At 44.7% G+C, this 27,296-nt stretch overlaps 1 protein-coding gene across 1 annotated transcript in view; it reads left to right on the forward strand.

Moving 5' to 3' along the window:
• Cdyl2 (chromodomain Y like 2) overlaps positions 1 to 26,865 on the forward strand; it is a 184,017-nt gene extending 157,152 nt beyond the window's left edge. The window contains exons 3-7 of the mRNA XM_051201521.1: positions 4,746 to 4,963; positions 10,069 to 10,241; positions 20,367 to 20,577; positions 23,775 to 23,918; positions 25,725 to 26,865. Coding sequence (XP_051057478.1) covers positions 4,746 to 4,963; positions 10,069 to 10,241; positions 20,367 to 20,577; positions 23,775 to 23,918; positions 25,725 to 25,883 — 905 coding nt within the window. The 3' untranslated portion in view covers positions 25,884 to 26,865. The remainder of the gene's footprint in view (positions 1 to 4,745; positions 4,964 to 10,068; positions 10,242 to 20,366; positions 20,578 to 23,774; positions 23,919 to 25,724) is intronic.
• Positions 26,866 to 27,296: the final 431 nt, after the last annotated feature.

Consider the following 27,296-nt stretch of genomic DNA (forward strand, 5'->3'; position numbering starts at 1 on the left):
CTCCCGTGACAGTTAATTCTTTCATGAACTTATTATTCCTTTGAACACACTCAGGATATAGCATATTATTTTCTATTTCTTGGCATGCTGGGAAAATCCACAGTGGCAACAGACAGAGTGAAATCATCCTCTAGGGAAGTCTAGGATCCAGGTCTGACCCGCATGAAACTTAAGGCAACTCAAGCTTGCCATGTCTGCAGAGGTCAGTCTGCCACCACCTGACACCAGAGGGCTGTAACAAACCGTGTTCCCCAGAAATAGGAAGAGAACAGCAACTCACAACCCCATGCTGAAGGGCTCTGGTAGTAATTCTTCCCCAAGTGGCAACCACAGACGCCTGAGCTGAAGTTACAACTTCAATATTGGTTTCTTCTCTCATACACGTCTTGTTACTTTCTCAAGGCCTTGGTCCCTTGCTCACACCCTTGCATTGCCCAGGACACAGCTTCAGTCTGATCTCATGTTATATCTTACGCATAGCATATATTTGTCAAGGGTATACATGTCAATTGGGTCTTAAGTTAAATTGTTGATACCAGCCCCATCGAGTGTTCCAGGCTAGCAGAAAGATTGTTCCTTTATGGCTGGGTTTTGAGAAGGTTTGATTAGCTCACAGTTGGCAGAAAGTGGACTGGATAGTTATTGTGTCCCACTAAAGCAATGTTTGAATTCATTAGATGTCCTGGGACAAGCTCCTCTGTGTTTGGGACCAGTGTTAAAATCACATTTCCCTCCTCACATTCCCTGTTAAGAGAATTAGTGTAGTGAGTGCAGCTTGCCATTTTTTTTTTTTTTTTTTAGCATCACCTGTGAGAACACAAGAGACAGCAGAGATGTCTTCAGGCCACCATGAAATTCTTCTCTTTGGAGGGTGAAGCTATTGGTAGCATCCCCATGCTCGCTCTAGCTGTACATTCTGGCAGTCCTGAGTGGACTCCGTGGGCATGTGAAAACCACACAGAAGGAAAAGGCGGCAGGGAATATAGGTGAGCAATTAGATGGTAGGCAGTGGGGGTGCGGCCTACCAGAGCACATTATATGCAAAAACAACTTTAAAAGGGAGGCAAGTTGGGAGGGAGAATATTGCAGGGATGTGGGAGGAGATGGAGGGGTGGAATAGATGATAGATATGACCGCATTTCATCACATTTGTGTATGGCATTCTCAAGAATAAAGATGGTTTAAGAAAAATAGATTTGTTTAGAGAAGAAAGACAAGTCCAAGCCTTCTTCCATAGTGCTGTGCAGCTGTGTGTGGCTGTCAGCAGGGAGCTCGACTGTGCACACCTGGTCCTCACCAGCTGTCCCTCTGTCTCAGTGACCACAGTGAGCATGGCCATGCACACCTGCTCTTCACCAGCCACCTCAGCCTTCACCAGGGAGCCCTCGGTCTCGTTGCTGCGTTGTAAGTTAACAGATCCACCCTGTGTGTCCTGATGTCTCCTGGATTTCCCCTCCTCAGTGAAAAGGCGTTCTTTGGCTCTTTAGATCTCCTGCCCACCTTTAAGTTGGGTTGTTTGTTTTCTTACTGAAGCTCTGTGTATTTTGAATACAAAATCTCTCAGATATATATTTGGCAAACCGTTTTCATGCAGAGTGTAGCTTGTCTCTCAATTCTCTCCATGATGCCCTTCAGGGAACAGAAGTTTCTAATTTTTACAATGTTCAGCTTGCCCATTTTTTTATGCTGAATATAGAAATTTATTGTCAAGACCAGGGTCCCTAGAGGTTTATCTGATTGCCTTTTAGATATATTGCCATTTTGTATTTAGGTCTGTGATCCATTATGAAAGAAATTGCATTTGTCTATGTGTGCGTGCGTGCGTGTGTGTGTATGTGTGTGTGTCTCTCTCTCTCTCTCTCTCTCTCTCTCTCTCTGTGTGTGTGTGTGTGTGTGTAAGATGTCCTAGTTTGGTTTCTCTTGCTGTGATAAACACAAAAAACATCACAACTGGGAGGAACTTCGAGAAAAGGTTTATATTTCATCTCACTGGTTACAGCCTGTTGTTGAGGAATGTCAGGGTAGAAATGTGAAGTAGAAACTCTGGTGAGCAACCACTTACTGGCTCACCTAACTAGCTTTCTTATACAGCCAAGTCCCATCTGCCTACGGATGGAACTGCCCACAGTGGACTGGGACTTCTATATCAATTATCAACCAGGAAAATGTCTTTTAGTCTTGGCCACAGGCCAATCTGTTCTGGGCAATCTTCAGCTGAGATCCCCTCTTCACAGCTGACTATAGCTGTATATCAAGTTGACAGCTAGTCATGACAAATGTGGTGTGTCCATGCTCACTTTTTTTCTTCTGCTGCCAATGGTCTCTATTTGTTTCAGTGGCACTTGTTGGGAAAGGATGTATTTACCCCCACTGAATTGTCCTGACACTGTATATGCCAGCATCGGTTTATATGTTCTCTGTTGGGACCCAGTCAGTGGTCTATGTCTGTACATTGAATACTGTGGCTTTTTTTTTTTTTATTAAGGTTTGAGTCTGGGAAAGAACCAACTCTTCTTATCTTGAAGCATTGTTTCTGGCTGTTCTACATATTTTGCCTTCCTAAACACGAGTTCAGAGTTAGTTTGACACTGGGTATAAAATAGCTTGCTGGGATTTTAACTGGGATTGCATTGAACTCATAGATCAGTTGGGAAGAGTTGACATCTTACATATGTTAAATGGTCTGATTCTTGAACAGGGCATATTTGTATTAATTATTTTTTTGTCCCTCGAATGTAATTCCATGACCAAAGCCAGGTTACAGAAAGAAGCATTTATTTTGGCCTAAGGTTCCAGAGGGAGGAGTTGGTAAAGAAGGCATGGCTACAGGCACAGGAGCAGGCAGCTGCCTGATCACATGTCATCATTATAAGTGGCCAAGGTAGCCAACTCAAAGTGGTGTGAGGTTATAAACTGCTCCAAGCCCACCCTTAGTGGTATACGACCTCCAGAAGGCCCCATATCCTAATACTTCTACCTACCCAAACAGTGCCACCAACTGGGGACCAAATGTTCAAACACATGAGCTATGGAGGATGTTTCTCATTGAAGCAACAATACTCTGTTTTTGGTTAGAAATCCTTCAATGTCTTTCATTAGAGTTTTGTAGTTTCCTATATGCTGATCCCATACATATTTTTATTAGAGCTGAATGTAGTTCATATTTTTCATGCTGGTTTTTTAAATGTCAAATTCCATTTGTTCAGTGTTGGTAGGTTGGACAGTGAATAATAGGTGTATTAATCTTGCATCTTGAAACCTTGCTGAATTTGCTGATTAATTCCTGGAATGGTTGATTTCTTTGGCCCTCAGTTATTTGGTGCTTTATGTGTGAACAACCCTGCCATCTGTAAACAGTCTATTCCATCTCTCTTTTTAAGTGGCTTATTTATTTTTATTTTATGTGTGTTGGCATTTTGCCTGCTTGTATGTATGTGAAGGTGTTGGATCCATCCATTGGAATTGGAGCTACAGACAGTTATGAACTGCCATGTGGTTGCTGGAATTGAACCTGGGGCTTCTGGAAGAGCAGTCAGTACTCTTAACTACTGAACCAACTCTCCAGCCGCTCTCTTCCCTCTCAATGCCTATAATTTAATTGCATTTTCTTGTCTTCATACACTAGCTAGGTCTTCTAGGATCAAGTTGAGTAGGAGAAAGACTTTGGGTGACTTTGGGTGTTAAGAGGGAGTTTTTCTCAATAAGGAATGGTGTAAATGTTAGATGTGTTGTTGAGGAGCATGCAGTCCTCTGTGACATTTTTGTCAGATGGTTTTTATGTGTTGATGAATATTTTTTTTCATCTTTACACTCCCTGTGTGCTTGACTACACCAACTGGTTTTTAGATATTGAACCAGCTCCCCTCACCTGTTCAGAGCATAGAATTCTGTCTGTATTGTAGGAAGTGATTAACTAGTGTTTCATCAAAGCCTTTGTTTATTTTAAAATAGGGTCTCACTATGTCGTTCTGGCTGGTCTTTGTTTTCTAAGTGCAGGAATTAATGGCATGTGCCGTCATGCCTGACCCTTGTCAAAGAATTTTTGTATCCACATTAATAGAATATGACCAGAGCTATAAACCAAAATACACGCTTGCCTCCCCAAATTGCTTTGGACATGGTGTCTTTATCAAAGTAATAGAAAGCAAGTTAAAACAGTATCTTCTTATTGAAGGTACTCTGTGGTCATTTGTGAATACTAATATACAAGATACAAAGTTAATCATTTGACAGAGGAGAGGTGGGAATGAGGGCCCTGCATGTTGGGCCTCACTATCTGGAGTTAGGCATTGGGCACTCCAAGCCCTACTTCTGGCTTTCACATTGGATGGGGTAATTCACCTGTAGTGTTGGAGCATTGTGCTTACTCATGGTGCAGCTCTGTACCAGTTGGATCCAGGCCAGTGGCTAGTAGCGCTTTTTCATAAAGATTCTCTGTCAGTCATGTGTGTCCACCAATGGGCAGGACTGCCTCCTCAGTGGTCAGAAGGTTCTTGGTTGTGAAGAATCCTGGTTTAAGCAGATGCGTTCCACAATGGGATCAGGCCCTTGCTAAAAGTCCCCAGATTATTTTCTGAATTTGAAGACATGTAATTTATGTCCTGAACTCTTTAAGCCCCCTCTAAGCAGAGCACATGGTGCCCTGGGCACCCTGGCTTTTTTCCACTGGAAATTTGGGCTTTCTCTAGTTGGTTTGGGTTTATAATGCAGGCCAGTCTCTCACATAGCTTTTCTGATTTTGGAAGGCCCTGCTCTGACCAATGGAGGCCTGAACCTACACAGCCCTGTGAAGAGGAAGCTGGAGACAGAGAAGGACTATGTCTTTGACAAGAGGCTCAGGTACAGTGTCCGCCAGAATGAAAGCAACTGTCGGTTCCGTGACATCGTGGTACGGAAAGAAGAGGGCTTCACACACATTCTTCTGTCCAGCCAGACTTCAGATAACAATGCATTGACCCCTGAGGTAAGGAACTTTGGGGGAGACAGGTGATTTCACACCCCCTTCTTCTGGCCTTCTTCACCCAGTACTCACTTGTCCATAATATCTATGGAAGCGTGGAGAGTTTGCAACACATCTGGGTGTAGGCACTCTCTAGAGAAGTGGTTCTCAGTCTCTCTGTGCTGTGACCCTTTAATACAGTTCTTCATGCTGTGGTGGCCCTCAACTATAGATTATTTTCACTGATACTTCATAATTTTGCTACTGTTATGAATCACAATGTAAATATCTGTGTTTTCAGATGGTCTTAGGCAACCCCAGTGAAAGGGTCATTCATCCCCCCAGAGGGATCTCAACCCATAGGTCAAGAACCACTGCTCTAGAGGAACTGCTCTTCCAGGCTGGCATTGACAGGATGGCCGGGGATCCCCTGATGCATCTGACACCCTCAGGAATGCCCATGAAGTGGTGGTGGGGGTGCCATGTCCTTGAACTTGTGACCCCATGTCTTTTATGATTTACATAGCCAGTGGCTCTTTTATAGGGTTATGGGTCTGACAGCCCAGAATGACTGACAGTTTGTGAGAGTAGAGCTGGCAAGTGCCTTTGGGGTTCATGAAGTAGATGAGTTGGTTGCTGTTGCCCCTTTTGTAAGCATAGAGTTTTTTGGGATCATCCTCACCTACCTTTAGCAGAAGCACCCAGGGTCTCTCTGTAGGATCTAGAATGTGGGCTCCTGATGAGCAATTCCTCATAGACACATACACTTGGAACCCGTGTGACTTTAAACTCATTATGACACATCCACATGAGGCTGATTCTTCCTGCAGCCTTTTAAAAGCTTTTCAAAAAGTACATAATTTCCTTCCATAAATTGAATCAAGGTAACACCTCTCAGTTCTTTCTGCCTCTATGGAACAGCTTTGTGTGGTAATGGGTGCCCACTCATCCCGGATGCCACACAAAGCTCCACTGATCTGAGGTACCTGGGGACCCTACCTACCGAGCCATGGGCTTGGTTTGTGATGGCCTGCATCCCTGATCCACAGCAGTCAGTTACAAGAATGAGTTATGGATCCACTGATTTCAGTGGCTTGACAAGTTGGGTGATCTGGCGTCCTGGGTATGGTAGTCCCTAAAGAAAGATTCCACTGAACCCAAGAGGGGTTAGAAGGGGAATGTAGATTTAGGAGTCTAGCAACCTTGGTTCCAATCCCACCCCCATTTCTGTTACCAGGGGAAATTATTCTACCTGTGCACCTGTTTACAGAGAAGGTACCACGCCTTCCTTATGGGATTAGAGACAGCACATGGAGGTGCTCAAGAGTGGTTAGTACCCAGGGCTGGCTATGTAGGCTCTTGCTGTTGCTAAGATGAAACCAGAGTTGCTCAGGGTCACTAGCAAGGCCACCTTGCTTGTTATTGAACAGACTGGAAGGGACCCTTTCATGGTGACAATTGAATTTCTTCTCCTGGCTGTACAAGTGTCTTTGGGTAGATTGACAATATAAGTGAAAAATCCATTCGTGACTAGAGGCATTGACTCAGTTCTGAGATTAGAAGGTGCATAGTGATATTCTTGTCAGCACAGGAGTGGGAACAAGGCCCTCTAGAACGAGCCGGCAAGCAAGGCTTCACAGTTCAAAGCTTGTCCATTTTCCTGCTCAGAGAGGGGCCCGGTGCCTGCCTCCAGCCTCTGCTTTCGCCCGTGCTTGTTTTATCCAGCTCCCCCACCCCCATCCACAGTGTTTGAAGCTCACTTTCTGCTCTCCTGACAAAACACTTAAACTAAAAACAGTTTAGTGGGGAAAAAAGGGCTTATTTCATCTTACACTTCCTGGTCCGTCATTGAGAGAAATAAAAGCTGGAACTCAAGACAGGATCCAGAAAGCAGAAACCACGGAAGAAAGCTGAGTTCTGCCTTGCTCTCTGGCTCATTTTTGGCTAGCGTGCTTAAACAATCAGAACTAATTACCTTAGGAATGGTGCCACCCACAGTGGGCTGTGCCCTCCTGCATCATGACAGTTCCCCACCAAACATGCCCGCAGCCGATGTAGACAGTTCACCCAATTGAGTCTCTCCTCTCAGATGACTGGGCCAAGTTGACAGCTAAAGCTAACAGGGACACACAGGAACAGGCCAGCCATGCACGTGTCTACCATGCCCTGCTTGTCACTGTCTGGCCATTTCAGACTTCCCTCAAAGCCTGTCTCCTTTTCATTCTGTCTGCTGTGCATCTGTCTGTCTCATTTGACCTTCTTCTAGTTTATCTATACGTTTTTCTTTCTGAATGCATATTTCCTCTGCTTGAAGTCCGTGCTTTGTAGTTATATTCTTTGAAAGTCTTGGAGTGATAAACTCTTGTGTGTGGAGATTACCCATGCTTTACCCTTGCCTTTGAATGACCAGTTAGATTGGTGAAGAATTGGTCCTATAGATGTTTCTCTCAGCACATTTGACACTATATTCTATTACCTTCCGCTAGTGTTTGCTAGAGTTCTTTAGAACTGTCCTCTGGTCAAGGGTTCACCTTTGAGATAAGCTTTCCCTTGCCCCTGGATACTTAAAGATTTGTCTTTCCTTTTTCTTGGCTTTTTATGGTGTCCAGAATTCAGGCATATATTAGCAGACTTAAACCATTCCCAAGATGCTGCCATCTTAATCTAAACCTAAGACGATGTTATGTTACATGTATGGGCGTTAAGGTTTCTGAGGAATGAAGGTTGCTTCTCAGCTGACTTTGTGATGAAGAGACGAAAGGTCTCCATGGTGTTGGTGTCATCACAGGGTCCTTAGTGAAGAAGAGGAAGACAGAGGAGTCAGTGTCAGAGAGAGGCAGGCCATTGCTGACTTGGAAGGTGGAGAGTGGGGCCAGGAGCTAGGGAACATTCAGGAAATATTTTCTCTTTGCCATGTTCAGGTCAGAGTACAGTCCACCAATATACATTCTCAGCCTCTGCCTCAGACACGGCTCTACCTGTTCTCCGTGACATTTGAAGGTGGCTCCTTCAGTGCCCATTTTAACCTTCATGGCTTACACTTAGTGTTACCCTCTTATTTGTTTTTTCTATCTGTTTCTCTGATTTGGGCTCAGGGAGATTTCTTCAGATCTTCCGGTTTGCTTATTCTCTCTCCAGCTCTGTTTAGTCCAATGTTAATCTAGGCAGCAACTCATGACTTTGTTGTCCGTGTGATATATCTTCTTCCCTTGAACCCTTTCATTTCATTCTCTGTTAGTTGTCATTTTTACCGGGCCCCTTTCCCCTTGCTTGACTATTTTAAACCTGTTTTAAACTGTTACAGTCTCTTAGATCAATGTTACTTGAAGTTGTTGTGTCCCTTCCATGTGAGTGTCAGTTCATATTTCTCAAATGCTTTGTTATTTTGTTGTGTACTCATCTGCAGACAGAGGGGGTTGTTTTCCTGCACACTCCTCATTGTGGCTTAGGTTTCAGTCTCTCTCCAAAACGCTTCTGTGCTCATGTTTATGAAATGCTCCAGGGTTATCACTAGCTTGTATCCAATTTCCATATCAATCAATTCATTAATTTTTAAAAGATACTGCTTTTTATTTACATGCACGCACGCATGCACACACACACACACACACACACACGTGTGTGCATGCATCTAGGTGTGGTTTTATGCACATGAGTGCAGTACCCTCAGAAGCCATACTCCTGGAGCTGGGTATTAAGCAGTTATGAGCCTCCTACCACAGCCTCAGGAAGACAGCTTGGGTCCTTTGCAGGAACAGTGTGCCATTTTAACTACTGAGCCATCTCTACAGTCCTCCCCCCCTTTTTTTTTTAATTTGAAGGTTTCTCTTTCATGTGGTATTACACCTCAGAACTTTGTGTTGGGGTTTTAAGTTCTCATGGGAGAATTTACCTATAGTTCAAGCTGCTTGTTCTGGCTATGATGTAGAGGACGTGTGGTGGAGAGAGGCTGAAGAAGGGCTACACTAGTTAGCACTAGATTATAGTGCAAGTTTCCTGACCAGGAAGCCTGCATTTTGCAGCCTGGCCACACTGCTGTGGGTCATTGTGATTGCCCAGGCTTCTGGGAAAGGTTTGTAGGGAGCATGTATCATACTCACGACAGGGATGTGACTGGAATGAGTCAGTGTGGAGGGCACAGGTGTGGTCTCATCCAGTGCCAGCTTTTGAGGTCCTGTGTGCTGCTTTTGCTTCTTTGCCCAGTGTGTGTGGCAGGACTTGAGCTGCAGCCCCTGGTTCTGTGGCAACCTCAGTAGCCTGGGAAAGGGGAGGGTCTGCTCTCTCCTGTGCACTGAAAAGCTTCCTCGATGCCCCTCAGCCAAATGACTGTTTCACGGGAGGTTTAGATGTCAGAGCCAAGATGCTTTGAGACACTCTTACCTTCAGTGAGGCTTCTAGGCATGGGAGCAGAGTAGTTTTGTTTTAAGGTTGGAGGCAAAAGCTGTGAGGGTTACTGACTTGCAGCAGGTCACTTTTGAATATCTATACTAAGCAATGTGATAGTATCAATATTACAGCATGGGCTAAGAAAGACAACATTCTGATCATTGTTCAAACAACAGTCTAGCTGGGGCAAACAAGTGAAATTTCCCCTATCGTTGCATGATGAGGAGAACAAGATGTTCTTAATCCAGATTTTACTATACTTTCAGGGGGCTTGTCATTTATTCCTTACCTGGAAATAATTATAGATGTTAAGACCAACAAATCTCCAATCTTGTGGATAATACATGGCTAACCATGAGCTTGGTCATGTTCTAATACTAAAGCTTGCTTACCACTGGCTACCTACAACCAGGGTCAGGGAGATAAAACAAGAGAAAAAAACTGAACTTAACCATTTAGGGGCTTATGTAGCTCATCAAAGCTGTACACAGGACAATTTCCCCACACTTTGTGAGGGCTTCAGCCAGAAAATACCAGAAGTAGGTCTGCACAGGTTTCTAGAGACTGGCCAAGTTCACGCCAGGCTCCCAGGTCTGGACCAGTGACCTCAGGTCCTCCAAGTTGATCCCTTCTGCTAGCACTGTGGGTGGTGCTGGAAGGCTTTGGTTCTGTCAAGATTCTTTCCTGGGTCAGGCCTGTGCTTGCAGATATTCAGAGCTCTGCAAACTCTCCTCTGCCTGCAGATCATGAAAGAAGTCCGGCGAGCACTGTGCAATGCGGCCACAGATGACAGCAAGCTACTGCTGCTCAGTGCAGTGGGCAGTGTGTTCTGCAGTGGCCTGGACTATTCCTACCTGATTGGCCGGCTGTCCAGTGACCGGAGAAAGGAAAGCACTCGGATTGCAGAAGCCATCAGGTGAGTCCAGCTTCTCTTTGAATGTACACTTTGGTTTCCTGCCAATGATAACCAAATTTAGCAAATGAAAGTACAGGCTGCTCAGTTAAACTTAAATTTCAAACAATGTGGGATTTTATTTTTAGTGTAAGTACATCCCTGGCAACATTTAAGACACCAGGACATACCTATATCTTAAAATTATTTTTGATTTATATGAAATTAGATTCTTTTTCAATGCTAGGGATCAAACCCAGGGCCATGCACATGCTAGACAAATGCTCTCTCGTTTAGCTCTGTTTCCATCTTTGAACTGTGAACCTAAGCTTGGAAGCCTGCATTTTGTCTGTGGCCCCAATGGCATGCTTTTCTCTCTGGGCTGCATTCCACTACCTACCCCCACCCGCTTTTTTTGTTTGTTTGTTTTTGTTTTCTCATTAAGATATGCATTGGCAATGCCTGTGGTGCTTTCTTTTCCTGCCTCCTGTGTAGTAGTGGAGTCTTTGGTGGTATAGACATTCCTGTGTCCTGGACTTGGTATGACTCAAGTATGGGAAGAAGATGGAGAACTTGGGGGCTGTTGTGCATTGTGGATGGGAATATTGCCTCTCAAAGTCTGTGGGGTGTCTTAATGGGGATAATTATTTCCCCATCCGATGTATATGTTGTTTATTTTATGTGTGTGTGCATGTGAATATGTGTGCAGGTGCAGTGTATACGTGTGGATGCATGTGCACACATGGGGAGGCCAGAGGTCAACCCCAGATGTTATTCTTTAGGTAATGTCCACCTTGTTGTTTAAGACAGGGTCTTTGACTAGCCTGGGATACTTGGCAAGCAGGCTAAACTGGCTGGCCAGTGAGCCCCAGGGTGCTTGTTACCACCTCCCAGCTCTTGGATTACAAGTGCATGCCAGCAAGCCCTTCTTCAACACATGGTTTCTGAGGATCAAGCTCAGGTCCTTCCTCATGCTTGCAAACCTAACGTGTTAGCTATTGAGCTGTTTGCCTATTCCCTCCCAATTATTTATAACAAAAGCAAATGAAGGAACTCTCCAGCCAGGTCGCTCAGCTGCTTGACAGCTGTCACTCAGTGAGCCACTCTGGGAAAGAACTTGCTGTGCCTTGCTTAAGGAAACAGAGGACCCACAGCTGAGACACAGCCCTTGGTCTTAAGACCGGGAACATTTGCTAGATGTGGGGTCTTGGACTTCAGGCTTTAAGCTGGGGATTCTTCAGGGCCTCGAGTGTCACTGCCCTGTGGTTGAATATAGCAGAGAAGGATTCCCATGTGGTCACTAGGTGCTTGGGAGGATGCAGGAGGTAACATGAAGACGTGGCCTTGTGAGAATTCCAGGTCCAGCTTTGAGTGAAGTGTTGCTCAGGAATACCCATGTGTTTTCCCATGCAGAATCCTCCCTAGGAAGGGACTAAGAAGCCTGGACCCAGCTCCTGAGAAGGAGTCAAGGTGTTGATGTCACTCCCCATTTCCAGGGTGCAGTCCAGCCCTGACTGTGCCCTGGCTGTTTGTGCTTTGCTTGATTTTGGCTGTATCTTCTCATTTACTGACTTTGCATGAGTTGAGGGATCAGCAAAGCCACTGGAGTGGTTTTGTCTCCATGAATGGGACCACCAGAGCACACCCAGGGACCAAAGACTATACCTGTGAACTTAGAAAGCCTTGCTCACAGTCTGCATCTGGTTAAATAATCTCAGTGAAGGTGCTTGTGGGATTTCCAGCCTAGGAAAACCTTTTAAGATAGGCCCAGGCTTCTCCTTTGTGCAGGCATAGCTAATTAGCACTTAGACCTCTTGTCCCTAAAAGATACAGGCACTTCCTAATCTACTCAGCCTATGAAGGTAAATTAATTTGGAAAAAGAACCTTAATGTAATGGAGTTCAGAGTCTTGAGATCCTAGGTTATAATGCCCTCTAAATGTCCTGAGATTGAAAAAGGTGATGGTTTGGGGCTTAGGCATGAAAACAGAAAGAAGGGGTGTGACATAGAGATGCGAGACTGGAGTGAGGCAGCTGCTAGCCACGGAGCACCCAAGAAGACTTACATACTCAACAGATGAGAGGCCTGGGAAGCTCATGCCTCAGTGCTCCAGAGAGGACCAGCACCTGTAATTTGGACTTCCTGTCTCCAGGACACTACAGAATAAATTTCTGTTGTTTTGAGCCATGGTTTGTGTTCACTGTCGTAGTTGTTTTAAGTTCCGAAGTAAGGCATCAGCATTCAGAATGCCCCCATCTTTCTGTACTCTCTTCTTAGACCAGGTCCATCCCATCCTTCATCAGAGCATCCTTAGAGCCTTTCCTCTTTGTAGGTGATTAGCAATGTCTGCCGGGTAAGGGCTGTGAACAGAACACCTCTGTCAACTTCTAGTAAGGTATTGCTCAATCTTAGGCTTAATAAAGTCAGTGCCAGGTCACTAGAATAAAGGACTTGTAGCTGAGTCACCACGGGAGAGAACCTAAACAGGAAACCCCTACTTCATGGTACATTCTTACAGCTTTTCACGACTGGCCTCTCAGATGAGAGTAGCATCTCTCTGGAACTGCTCTAGTCTTTGTAGCTTGGATCTATTAAAGCTGAGGGTCTTTTCTGCTCAACCGTTGCCCATCCCCTTGACCTGTTGGGGTCCTAATAGTGACAGTCCATGCTCTCTAGAGTTTTGATGACAAAGTCAAGAGAGAGATTTTAGGGTCAGATGGGGATGAAGACATTGGCCATAATGAAGCTGGAGTAGAAATGTGGCTAGAATATGGGGCTTTTCACTTCTTACTTCCCTGATTGAGTAAACTAAGGAATCCCAAAGTGAGGTTGAGGGATTGGGAAATGGTGACAACCTCAGGGCCCCCTCTGGAGACACTGAGTCAGTGAAACTCAGACATGTGCCTTGTCAGTGGGCTGGTGTACTCATGCAGAACAGAAGGACTCCTTTAAGATGCCCTGGAGGGAATAGAATTTGCTAATTGTGGCCTGGAAGAGATAGAACTAGGAGTGCATCACTGATTCTCAGACCCGACATCATGGAGAGACAGGAGGGATGGAGCATTTCCCAAGCTAACACGACCCCAGGAGGTCCTGAGAACTCTTCTATAATGAGGTAGCTTCTGCAGAGGCGCAAAGTCACTTATGGTTCCTTCACATGGCTAAGGCAGAGAACACCTAACTTGGGTCGGACAGAAAGTTTCTCACTGGCATGGACTGAGAAAGCCAGAGAGACTTACTACCCACAAGAGAAGAGGTGGTTGGAAGAGAATGAGGAAGGGATCAAGATGTCAGAAGGCAGAGAGCTCAAAGGAGGGTAGACTGTGGCACAGGTGACATGCTGCAGAGTTGAGTGCCCTTGGGTCAGAGGCCTAGCCTCAATCATCACATGCTCCCTCAAATTTGGCCTGCTCCCTTGGAACCCACTTTTCAGATGCATGACCAGGCAGTAATTCATTGTTCAGTGAGTCTTCTGTGGTCTTCCAGAGAGGTATCTGAACAAACTGCACTGTTGGGGGTTTGGTTCATGCAGGCACCCCATCTCTACTCCTGTGGACTCTTTGAGTACATTAATAAATTCATGAGCACAACAGTCTCTTATGAAAGTACCTTATTCATAACCTACCAGGGATGAGCTATCCCTTGGACAAGCATAGGAATAGTGCTCCATTTCCTTCATGCAGATGTCAGATGGGGGAATAGCAGATGTGGGGAGGGCTCAGAGTGCTCATCAGCTTGTATCAGGACCACCCTGAAGAATAGGCAACCCCACTTGTGCTGTATACAGGTGATACAATGGCATGTGCATCATGGTATCCAAGAAGGGTACCACTACCCCTTCATTGGCTAGTGGTGCAGCCTTAGATTCATCTAGAAGATGGGAGTCATTGTCTACATTCTAGTTCTTGCCTCTCTGATGGGTTACTAAGATGGAAGGTGCTCACATACAGCCCCATGCAGGCTTAGACACATTAAGTGCTTAGAATAGATGTAAAAAAAAAAATGCTACCTTTGTGGGCTAGAGGGGTAGATTAGTTGGTAAAGTTCTTGCCATGCACTCAGAATTTATATTTAAAAACAAAACAAAACAAACAAACAAACAAAAATCAGGTGTGAGGAGCTGGAGAGATAGCTCAGAGGTTAAGAGCACTGACCACTCTTCCAGAGGTTCTGAGTTTGATTCCCAGCACCCACATGACAGCTTTAAAATGCCTATGTCTACCTCCAGGGGATGTGACACCCTCACACAGACATATATCTGACAAAATGCCAATGCACATAAAATAAAAATAAATATATCATTTAAAAAACAGGATGTAATGATGTTTGTGTACTTCAGATGAGAGCAGAGCAGAGACTGATGGGTCCCTAGAGCGTGCTGGCCAGTTAGCTTAGCCTATTTGATGAATTCCAGACCAGTGTGACTGTTGAGTAGACCTTAGAGGATAGTTGCCATGTATGTCTGGTGCTCATGGAGTGCCTGACAGGGCTCTGGCTGTCCTGACTCTGGTTAAAGGGAATAGGCACCTGGGTCTCAAGGGAAATGGCAGTTGTTTCAGGTTAAACAGATATGTCCCCAGTGGCAATATTTTGCTTTAGTCTCCTCTGGGCCAGGAGAATGGACCCCAGATCATAAATCAGATGAGAGATACATGTGGAAACGTAGGGCTGATCACAGCACTCTGATCCATTATTCCTCATGTGCTGGGCATGTGCTGCTCTTGTATAATTCTCATTTAGCTCTATGGGTGCCTGGCATTGGCCTTCCCATTTTATAGAGGGGGAAAGTCTGACCATTAGTGAGGAGCAGAGTTGAGATTTGGCCTCAAGACTGTCTCCTTTGATGTTCCATGCCACATCAGGCATCTCACATCAGGCACCCCACTTCAGGCTCTAGACACAGGGCTTGGGCTGAGCACAGGGATCTGCAAAGGGTCAGAGTCAGTCTGAGGTCTTGCACACTGGAGAAAACAGAGAGAAGTCCTTTGAGACCAACCCTGCCACTGAAGTGAGATCAGATATCTGAGCGTCGGGTCTGTAATGCAATATCCTGTTTGCTGTTTGGCTTCTGCCTGCTTGGGGCCCTGTGATAGAGATCTTATGCTTGAGGTGAGAGAGAAAGGATGGGAGGGTCCCATACAGCACATTCACATCAGGGGAATGAAAATGGAGCAGATGGGGGTGGAAGGGCAGGGCTGTGTGGGATTCAAATCCATCACTTTCTCCAAGGCCCCTACTAGCCTTGCACAGAGCAAAAGTATCTGGGTCCTGAAATGGAAACCACTGGAAGGGGTGAGGATTTCAGTAGGTTCCTGAACTGTAATCATGTGAGGTATGAGAGCATTGACAATGCCTACCTAAGGCCTTGAGCATGGAGACTAATTTAATATAGTCATGGACTTTATATAGCTGAGAGAATCTTAACAAATGTATGGCAGTGTATCAGGAGAGCTGTGCTGATGTCCTCAGTATCCTCAGAGGGAGTCTGTACTGAGGAAAGTGTGGCTTGAGGAGTCTGGAAGTCTTCCCATGTCTCAGATCCTAGATTTTAGATGTCTAATAAAAATTACACTTCCTTTGGCTTCCCTAGACTGTCCATGAAAGTCCCATATCCCTAATAGACTCAGGTTACATGAGCAGAAATAAGCTGGTAATCTGACCTAAATCCTAACCATTAGGATAGGATGGGACCCAGGAGCATGGTCCCTGCAAACCTAATCATCAGAAGGTGGTAGTACTGGGATCTTTCTCTTTGAGGCAGTGCTAAGAGTGACCACAGCAGGTTTCTCATGACAGATAATGTGATATGCCATTTTGGGTCAAATCTGAGAACTCCCTAATGACTTACATAGATATTATGATAGCCCCACATTAGCAGAATATAAAACAATCTTTCTTACAGTAGAAATTGGTTCCAACTTATTGCTGTTGCACTCATATATTTTGATAAGTGTTAGGAAGGGAATTATTGTCAACAGAAGATATTGACTCAGCACCATGGATGTATTAGTTGAACATTAGCTGGTATAACAAATAGACTCCCATTACATAATGACTCAGCAGAAGCAGAAATAGGCTTCTTGTACATAGAAAAGAAAATAACTTTAATACCCATTCTATTACTGTTCTCCAAATAGTATGTCCAGACCCTTCAGTGCTGTGGCTCCACTGGTGTCCTCATCTATCATGTTTGCCTAGATGGCTGGGCATGGAGATTTTCATGGTGGGAGCTGTATTCCCTCAGAAGAGGTAAATGCACTCTATACTCATGGTCAGCCCTTGGTGATGTGGGCACAGCCAGCTACAAAGAAGACTGAGAAATGAGGTCTGTTATTAGATCAGGAAGAGAACAGAGGTAGTCTTTTTGTGCCTTCTGGGAGACAGTATATTTCTTCAGTGGCTGTTCACGGTTTCTAATCTCAACACTGATAGAAGCTAGGCAGTACCTCAGGCAGGTCTGTGAGTGTCCTTGGGGCCTAAAGCAGTAGAAGGATTCAAAAAAGCAAGTAAACTATCAGTGGGATAATTGTGAATTATAATGGTGGCCTGTGGACATACACAGTAGGCAGAGTCAAGAATGGCAAGAGAGAAGCCAAGAGAGGTAAGCTAGGGCAGACCAAGGTCTGTTCTTGTAAAGTTTGGTAGTCCCCAATCTTCGATTTAAGAATGATGAATGCCACCTTAACTCCACATCTTATAACTTCCCTCCATACCCACATGGACTTTAACTTTTATATGTTATGAGTATGTTTTCCCACCCATCTGGTCCCACAGTGGCATCAGACCTAAATAACACACTGAGACACTGTATTAGATATAATGCTGTTGGCCTGTTACTAGCATTTCTTATTGGCTAGTTCTGCCTTAAGTACTAACCCATTTCTATTAAGCAAAATGTTTCCACATGGTCTTGGCTTCCCGGAGAGAGGGTCCGGAATTCTGCTCTCTCCATCCTTCATGTTCAATCTCTTCTCTGCTTCTTCCTCTCTCCTCCTTCTCCTGGTCCAGCCTATCTTGCTTTCCTATTGGCCAACAGTGCTTTATTCATTAACCAGTATGAGAAACATATTTACAGAATGATATCTCCCATCATCTCCTCTTTTCTGTTTAAAATAAAAGGAAGGGTTTTAACCTTAATATAGCAAAATATATAACAAAACAGTTATCAAATAAGAACCACAGTTAACAATATTTAGTCCATTAGCATTTAGCAAGATTTAAGAAAATATTCCATCATCTATCCTATCTTTGTGAGACTAAAGTTGTATATGTAACTTATCTTTAATACTAAGGAACACTATAACCATAACAATTTATATTCAACTCCATCAAAGACCACAGAAAGATAATACATAAACTCTAGAAATGACAGAGACATCTCACTACCTGGTCAGTCACCCGAAGTTTTTCTGTAAAGTTCCATCTTCAGCCTATAGTCTGGCAGACTCCTCAGCAGTCCACCTGTATTGGCAGTTTGTCAGTCATTTTTCTCTGTATCCTGCAGACTATCTGGCAGACTCTTCCATGAAGCAGGAACTCTGTAGCAATGTCCATCTTGTATCAGCAGTCACTTTCCTGTGGGTCCTGCATGTCCAGTCTATACAGCATAAAGTGAAACAGTCCAGACAAGAGCAGTATCTTGTCCAAATGGCTAGTCTTGCCATATTGAAACCAAACTTCATAACATGTTTCTTCAATATCCATCTTCCTTTCTGATGTATGTGGCATTGCCAGGAACAGTTATGTCTCACTATCAAGAAAAACCCTAAACCATTTTTAAATACCATATTCTGTAGGTCTTTGAAAGGTTTGAAGAATGCCTATCCATCTCAAATACATCTCTGTATATCTTGAAAACCTTACTTAACTCTATGTTTTGACTATCATAGGTAATTATCTATAATCTGTACTAAATTTTACATTATATTTCCAAATGAGCTATATAAATACAATACCTAAACAAGAGGAGTATACATATCACAAAATTGACCTTAAATTTGCATCAATAAATGAAAATCCATTCCAAAACAAAGTATTTATATCTATATCACAATCCCCTTTTTACCTTTAAAGAGATTTGTTGTGGTCATTAACCATTTATAACCAACTCCATTTAAGTGAAAACAAACATTTATAGACAATATTTGGGAATTTGGATGTCGTTCTTTCCAAACTACTTCCTGATGGTAGGGGGCACTGTCTTGGGGATCCTAAAGATGGAGAAATCCTGGCTGTAGTGGTCTGCAAGGCTGCTTTGTCCCAGCTGTTTTGAATGTTGGATCACCTGGGATGCTGTTTCAGGAGGTCTGGCTTGTTCAAACCACACTGGTCTGGAAAGGAATCCATAGCTTTTCATTTTCTGTAGAAACAAAAATAAAAATAATTTTTCCCCAGTAACCTGTCCTTAGACTTAAATTTTGAAGTCAAAGCATTTTTAAAATATATAAATTGGATTAATCCAGCAGCGTTTCTTTTAACAATTGTTGCTATTTTCTCAGCAGTGAAACAATTTAAAGGCAATAAAATACCATATAGTATCCAGACTTTCTCTGTGCTTTTTATCTTTATGTGGCTTTTTTATTATTTTATTTTTTCTATTTTTACTTTTTTTTATTGAGACAGGGTTTTTCTGTGTAACTTTGGCTGCCTTGGAATTCATTCTGTACACCAGATTCACTTTGAAATCACAGAGATCCGCTTGCCTCTGCCTCCCGAGTGCTGGAATTAAAGGCATGTGCTGTCATACCCAGCTACTCTCTCTAGCTTCTCATACACACCATTGAATTGTTAGCAGTGCTTTTAAAAAACCATGCAGTTTTTTTTGCCACTTATGCTGAGTCAGGAAACCTCCCTTAAAGGAGCCATACAAATCTTTGCTTCTATCTAGCAAAACAGAGCCCAACTGAGAAAAATGCTGTTACTAAGAAGCCTTGCTTGTCTCTGTTCTTTTGTTTCTAAAACCCTTTTTTAAGCTTTTGTTAAGTTTTAAGTGAAAGTTCTCAGTAGCCACATTGGGGTGCCATTTTGTGATGAGTATGTTTTCCCGCTGGTCTGGTCCCCACATTTTAGATGTTTTCTAGCAAGTAGAAGAAAAGTGAAGAGCATTCAAAGGCAAAATAAATCATTTCTGGGGCCTGAGAGATGGTTCAGCAAGGAGTGCTTTCAACTCCCTCACATCTGAGTTCAGTTCCCTATCCCCATGTGATGCAGGTCATGACCATTTAACTAGAGCTGCCCTCATATGGCCTCCATTGGCACCAGCACACTCACACACAAACACACACACACACACACAAACCACATCACACACACACACACACACACACACACAAGAAGTCATTTCTGGTGGCCTTGTTTGATAGGAAAAGAAAAATACTATAACCTTGACCCATTCATTATGTCAGGTAGTGTAAACATAACTCTATTCTTTAACTTTGACTCTAGAGGCTTCCTGATAGGGAGCCCAGCATTCTACCCCAGTTTTAGTTAAGGTCGTCCTAACACTAGACTCTCATAAGCACCATAGAACCAACCTTGATGACTGTGGCATACCTGCAGGTAATTCAGAACTTGACCATCCCAAAATTGAAAGAAAATTTAGGTGTCCATCATCTGAAGCTTGAATTCCATCTTTAGCATCGCTCAAAGTGATCATCAAGCTAAAAACAGAATTCCTCTAGTGAAATTATTCCCCATAACCCATCACATCTTGGTCGGTGATGTTAGAACATTTGCTCTCCCTTTGAGAAGGAATTGCCCTTGAGGGATACTTCTGAAGGACACCCCCTTTGGGCTCTTGCTCAGAACTGTGACATTCTTCTTATCTTCCCTTAAGTATACAACCTTGTCAATATTTAGGGTGCTCATAGAATTTACTGCCCGGGCCATGGTTTTTGAGAGTAGAGGGGAGGTGAAGAGAATTGAGAGCACATCAGGCAGAGACTAGGACACGAGGGTACTTAGCCACCATTCTTCTCTTCTTAGAATCTGGCATCCCCGTGGTTCTGCATGTAGGCTATGGGGCTGCTGGCTGGCCTCCACTTGCTTCCGATGTCCAGGATTTGTACCACAGCACCCAAAGAGAATCAGGGGTATCCAGAGGCCAGCAAATGCAAACCGTGAGTTAAAGAGGCTCTTTTCTTTTTCCAGAGACTTCGTGAAGGCCTTTATCCAGTTTAAGAAGCCCATTGTGGTAGCCATCAATGGGCCAGCACTGGGCCTGGGAGCATCCATTCTACCCCTCTGTGACATTGTATGGGCCAGTGAAAAAGCCTGGTTTCAGACACCATATGCTACTATCCGCCTCACACCTGCTGGCTGTTCCTCCTACACCTTCCCCCAGATCCTGGGTGTGGCACTGGTAAGCCTCCTGTTTCCTACATACATCCTCATCTGACATGCATGTGCCTGGGTCTTGGCAGGACCCTTTTCCTGGGCTTAGAATATAACATTGGCCTATGGGTGAAACCCAGGAATCTATTAGGCCTGAGGAGTCTGATCTGGCAAAAAAAAAAAAAAAAAAAAAAAAACTGAAGCCAGGCTGACCTCAAGCCATACCAATAGGTCTTCATAGTATTGGTGTGTCTGATGGAGTAACTGAGATGAGATGACAATGATGATGCCTACTTATTATTTACCTACTGTGTGCCAGGCACCATGCACACAGTGCCCCCTTTCTTCCTCACTCTGCTCTGGTAATGCTATGTCTTTGGGAGAGTTGAGCACTGTAGCCAACAGCCACAGTTCTTAGAGTCTGCATAACAGCTGCCCTCTCCCTCTAGAGAAGTTCAGCAAATGTGCAAGAACTGACCTCACTGATCAGATAGCATCTGTCCATCAGCTCTATCACCCTTTCTAGTGATGGGTGGTGGGGGGCACTCAGGAATCACCCTAGAGAGTCTTCACCTCATTCACACATCACTGGCTGGACTCCATCATGTGGCCACTCCCCCTTGTAAGGGAGGCAGGAAGTGCAGTTCAGCCATGCACAAATAGTGAAAGACTTTGAATGAAGACAAAGCTGTCTCCGCCCCTGTGAAAATGTGAATACTTCCAAAATGTAGGTGGAACAAACAGTGACATCAGAGAAGCGAAGGGATTGTCACATGACCAGGTTGTGCAGCTGGCAGTGCTGGTCCAGGGAAGCCATGGAGTCCACTACAGGTGGTAGCAGGACAAGTCTAGGCAGGACACGTAGTAGTGGCAACAAGACCATTCACTGAGCCATACACAGTCCCATGAGGGGGACAGTTGTTATTACCAGTGAATGTTTGGCAGACCAAGGCTCTGATGGGTAAGGGAGCTATCAAAAGTGATGCAATGGGCTGTGAGATTTGCTCTGTTGGTCAAGGACTTGCCACACAACATGAGGACCTGAATTCAACTCCCAGAACCCATATAAATAATCCCAGGCACCAAATAAAAATCAGGGCGTGGTGGGGAGGGAGGAGGGGGGGGGGGCCCCGGGGGGGGGGGGGCCGGGGGGGGGCGAAGCTGGCTCTATCACTTGGGTCTCTTACTAACTATTTCAGTTTGCAAACAGACTCCAGGGTACGGGTTGAATATGTTTATTAAACAGCCACCTTTAAGCAAACCCCAGTTGTCCCAAGGCAGTCTGCACACTAGAGAACTCTGGTTGCTCCCAACCCCAGGTGCTCTGGAATCTCTGGGCAGAAGGCAGAGCAAAGAACTTTACACTGTCTCCATTTCTTCCATTTTTTCTCTTTCTGTGTCCCATCTGCCATCAGTTCCATAGTGTGGAGGAGTCTCGGCCTGCCTCCGTCTCCTTGAAAGCCTGCCTGGGTCACCACAGTAAGAGCCTGACTCACAGGCTGTGCTTCATTCATGTTCTTCTTTGCTCTTTTCCAAATCCATCACACCAGCAGTAATAAAAACAGTTCCTTCATCGCCTCTGCACTACATCCCAGGTGCTGTTCCAGCCCCAAATCCATTAGTCCAGCCGTAGCTGGGAGCCCAGAGCCCTAAGCTATTGAATGCCTCTGGGATGGAGGACAGCCGGTGAGGTTAAGTGGCTTGCCCAGAGTCTGAGTAGGGACCAGACATTATGTTGACATTTTCATAGCTCTAGCGCAGTGTGTCGTTTGTTCTTACTGGTCTCATCAGTGGTTCCCTGGCTTTTCCAGCTGCCTTGGGCTTCTAGGTAACATCTATATATTTCTTTTCAAAGTTGGCCCTGGAAGAAAACTGTTGGAGGTAACTGGAGACCCCCATGTATTCTGAGGCCTACATGCCTCACATCTACCATGGTGTAGGTTCAGGCAATTGTGCATCCATGTTCACAGCCAGACACCACATTCCCCTGGCTTCCTTTAAGGACACAGAAGATTTTGTTCCCAGTTAGGTCCTATTTATAAGCCTGTCCTCGTTTAGGTATTTGATTTTGTAGGCCAGCAGGTAGGACCTAGAAGCCATCTTGGACCCAAGCACTGCATGATGTCTCGGGTGGCACAGAGCTGGGAGGTGGACACTGTCCCAGCGATGTCAGCCACATGCTCCCACTCATGTCAGTTTCTCTCCAGTCAGTTCCTCCTCATTTTTGTGGCCATAAACATGAGGCCATGGTTAAACTGTCTGGCCTCGTCTCTGCCTTCCCACCCTTAGTCTTTTCTGTGACTGTAAAAGTGGGCTGAAGGCCATGTGTTCTCAGCGGAGTTTTGCATGGTTCCCTTTGTTCTGGCCTGGTGAAGGAGAGTGAGAGAGACACACCATGGTCCTGTAGTTCCCTTCAAGTGTACACTTTGCTTCCAGTGACCTAAGCCATCTGCCAAGTACCGCATTCCTTGAAGGTTCACCACTTCCCTCAAATCAAGCCAAGGACCAATCCTTGAGCATCCTGAGCTTTGGGGAACACTTAAGCCCCTGTAGCACTGTGTATGACAGCCACCAATCTCAAAGTAGAGGGAAATCCTTTGAGGAGTGGGGTGCAGCCCAGCCAAGAAGGGTGTGTTCCATCCATCTTAACTGCATAGTACCTGTGCCCAAGTCAGCAGATGATGCTTCTTTACCTTTGGGTCCCTAATGCTGTAGATATTTTTAATTGGCTTCTTTTTTAAAGCTTAATGGTTTGTATAAGATTTTTTTTACTTGCCCTTATTCCAGCTCTTTCTCTTTCCCATCCCTCTCTGTCTCCATTCCTTGCATCTGCCCTCATGAACTAATTTCCTTCTTAGAGGAGGAACTTGTTTCATTGTCTTAGTTGTAAAGTGCTTACACATAGGTAGATCACCCCATCCTTCTTGGACCACTACAGGGCCACACTATCAAGTGAGCCTCAAAGGTGTGCATGCCCACCCAAGGGTCATCTACTGGAGGGGAGTACTGTCAGGTTCACAGAGCTTCAGAAAACCCATCGGCTTCTCTTGACAATTTAATGAAAGCTGTGACAGATGTTTGTATGTATTTCATACAGTGTGTCTGACCTGAGGTTACACACACTGCCTCAGAGAGCAGAGACACTCATGCACAGCTGTTCCAGGGCTTTCTGAGGGACATGGCAGAGCTCTGTGCCCTCAGCTTTCCTCGCCTTTGTTCTTTCAGGCCAATGAAATGCTGTTCTGTGGGCGTAAACTCACTGCCCAGGAGGCGTGCAGCCGGGGCCTGGTGTCTCAGGTCTTCTGGCCCACAACGTTCAGCCAGGAGGTCATGCTGCGGGTGAAGGAGATGGCATCCTGCAGTGCTGTGGTGAGTCCCTATGTTGTTCATGTCCTGTCCTCATGAACTGACTATGTTGTGTGTGTGCACAGAGGGTGGAGTCCTGATGCCAACTCGGTCTCTCTTCCTGAGGCATCTCTACCTTAGTTTTTGAGACAAGATCCCTCGCAAAACCCAAAGCTTGCCAGTTTGGCTCAACTGTCTGGCAAGTGAGCCCCAGGGAATCCTCCTGTCACCACATCCCCACTGCTAGGATTTTAAGTGTGTGCCACTATACCTAGCATTTTACATGGGTTCCAGGTGTATCAAATCCAGGTCCTTATGCTCATGTGACAAATGAACCATCCCCACGCCACCCCCCCAGAAGACCTGCAGAGTCAGTGAGAGATTTTCTGCAGTGTGGGATAAACTGTCTCTTGGTACTGATAGCCCAACTTATTAGAGGAAGATGCCTGGGATATTGCATATTCTCATCCATATCCAATTGAAGAGGCTCATGGGGAAGCTTTATAATTGAGCAGCAAGCATTGGGTTAACAGAAAGCTCCAAGTACTCACAGAAGCACCAAGCTAAATCTTCCAAAGAAAGAGAGGGCTCAGGGTAGGACAGGTCAAAGAATGAAACCAGCCCAGGGTGAGAGACCAGAGAACGCTGTCATGGTGTTTTATTTCTTCTGTCCAGCCTTGTACTTGACACAAGAATGCTAAACATCACTCTTTGACTCCAGAGATGCAGTAAGAAGGGATCAACCTCTCCTCCATGGAGGTGCCATGTTTTAATTAAATGTTGATTTTTATTTCATGACAGAGGCTCTGAGCTTAAGAGGGGACTTGAACCTCAGGGCCAGTTCCCGAGTGAGACATGACATTGAAGTATAAGGTCCTACACTCTTGACCTTAAGAAACAGAGTGCTGGGCTGAGTCTGTGGGCCACACCCCTGCATTACATGTCTTCTCCCTCCATAAGTATCCCACCTACATGTCCAGATTCTGTTGGCATGGGTATCCACTCAGTATCTTCTTGTCAGCTCTTTACTGGACACCTACTGTGTGTATGTGTGCCCTCAGTCGGTAATGAATGTCTCCATATTGGTATGTGATCATGTGTCTTATTGATTTTATGCAGATTCTCTTTGAACTAATGACTGAGGTTATTTACAGTGACACTTGGATTGGGTGTTCAATACAAATAACTCTATTCATGGCATGGGATGAGTTCAGAACAATGTTTTGCCAACTTTGTCTTGAGACTCAGAAAAATAGCATGAAGAGGCTATGGACACAGCATCTTGGGTAAAGTGCTTGCTGTGCAAGCATGGATGCCTGTGATTGATATTCCAGAAAGTATATGTATATGTACTGTATGTATATGATATATATATCATATATATATGCATCAGTCTGAGGATGCAAAGACAGGCAGAGGCAGAGGCATGAGCTCACCGGCTAACCAGTATATCCAGTCTGCAAGTACTAGATTCAGTGAGAGACCCTATCTCATAGAATAAATGAAGGATAGTTGAAGAAGATGCTGTTGATCTTAGGCCTTCACATATATACATACCATACCACATACATACAGGGGGGAGGGAGAGAGACAGAGAGAGACACACAGAGAGAAATAGTACTGATTATATGCCACTTTTGGATAAAAGTCATCCCATGGTTAGAGGGCTCAACACCTTGACCAGTTGGAATCCATTCAGGACAGTGCTAATAAACAAACCAGATGACCCAGGCTTAAGATGAGTCCCCTCCCTGGCTGTGGAAACTGCAAGGCTGTAGAGACAGAACTCAGCCCCAGGCTGACTGACCCAACATATGTGTTTCCTTCCAGGTTTTAGAAGAGTCCAAATGTCTGGTCCGAAGCTTCCTGAAGTCAGTGTTGGAAGATGTGAATGAAAAGGAATGCCTCATGTTGAAGCAGCTCTGGAGCTCATCCAAAGGCCTTGACTCCCTGTTCAGCTACCTGCAGGACAAAATCTATGAAGTCTGAAGGTCCCCAGCTTCTGAGCCCCAATGCTCAAGGGTACCTGACTTCCAGCTGGCCCCTTTGTTTCTACCATAGGAGCCCAGGGTCCACCATAGCCAAGAGTTTGTCAGGGTGTGTCTTTACACCTAGGGTTGTATTCATTCCTTGTGTCCTTTGGTTGTTCCTCATTGGTTTGATTTTGTGTAAGGGTGGGAAATGCAGTACCGTTGGCTTCCCCATGCCCCTATCCCAGCCGGCCATAGAGATTCCCAGGGTTACAGCTTCCTAGGGCTCTGCCAGGCATTGCTACCTTTTCCCCACTAGCTGAAATGCTTCACCACCATGGTCCATAAGGGGAAGATCAACCTCCCCTATCCTCCTGACTCAGGCAGTGTCTACACAGTGCCTCCAACTTGGGAGATGAGACCATCATGGTTCTCTGATTAAATTATCTGGGACCGGGGACAATCATCTTAGGGAATTCACAGACCAACAAGCACGTGGCTAGCACGAGACTATGTAGGCCTGTAGGCCCGGCTTCAGTCTCCTCTCCAATGCAAATCGGTGTGACTCTTAGGGCTTGGTCTTAAACCCCAACTGAGTGATTTACAAACCCAGATATTGTACATTTAGAAATGTTTTGTTAAATATATATTTTTAAAAAAATGTAAGTGGAAATTCTGATAATTTATGTGTATTATATGTAAAGCTAGTTTTGCAAAAACATGAATTACTAGGAAATTTTTTCTTTATTTGGATTTATTTTATTTATTTATTTTTGTTTATATATTATGAAGTCTATTGTCCACACAGATCTTATTTTCATACTACCCTGGACCAAATACTATTCAAGGTTCACACTGTTTGGTGCACTCTCGCAATGAGCCATGTGGAAAGTTCAGAGATGAGAATGGAAGGATTTTTGTGGAATTAAAATGAACAGTGCTGTGTCAGATCCTCTTCATACCACTCTTACAACATGATGCCAGTTCTCTAGTCTAGTCATGGTGGCAATTTTCTCTTTCACTTACTGTCATTAAGGAGAATCAAGGATTCTTGTCATCCCAAATGGTCTCACAGCAGGGCCCACTCCTTAAATGTGTGATGTTAGGAAAGGATGGGGCTACAGTCCTGGTCCAGGATGAAACATTGCCTAGGGTGAGACATTCTTTGGCTCTGGGATAGATGAATGAATTTGGATTTCCAAGAATTTTCCTCCCATATGGATGTCAATGTCTTGGTTGGCCTTCTGGGAGTGTTGAGAAAGAAAACTCAGTCTCAGGAGTTTCTATAGGGTCCAAACCATTTTGCTTCCAGAAACCAGAACAATTAATTTTTTTTCTAGCTGGGAGAATACAAGGGAGCAGTATCCAGCATGGAGGTCTCCTTGCCTCAATGGCCCTGGTTTACCAGAGGCCTCCAGTAGCTATATTTGTG

This window comes from Phodopus roborovskii, unplaced genomic scaffold (genome assembly GCF_943737965.1).
Source record: "Phodopus roborovskii unplaced genomic scaffold, PHOROB, whole genome shotgun sequence".
Classification (NCBI taxonomy): Eukaryota; Metazoa; Chordata; class Mammalia; order Rodentia; family Cricetidae; genus Phodopus; species Phodopus roborovskii.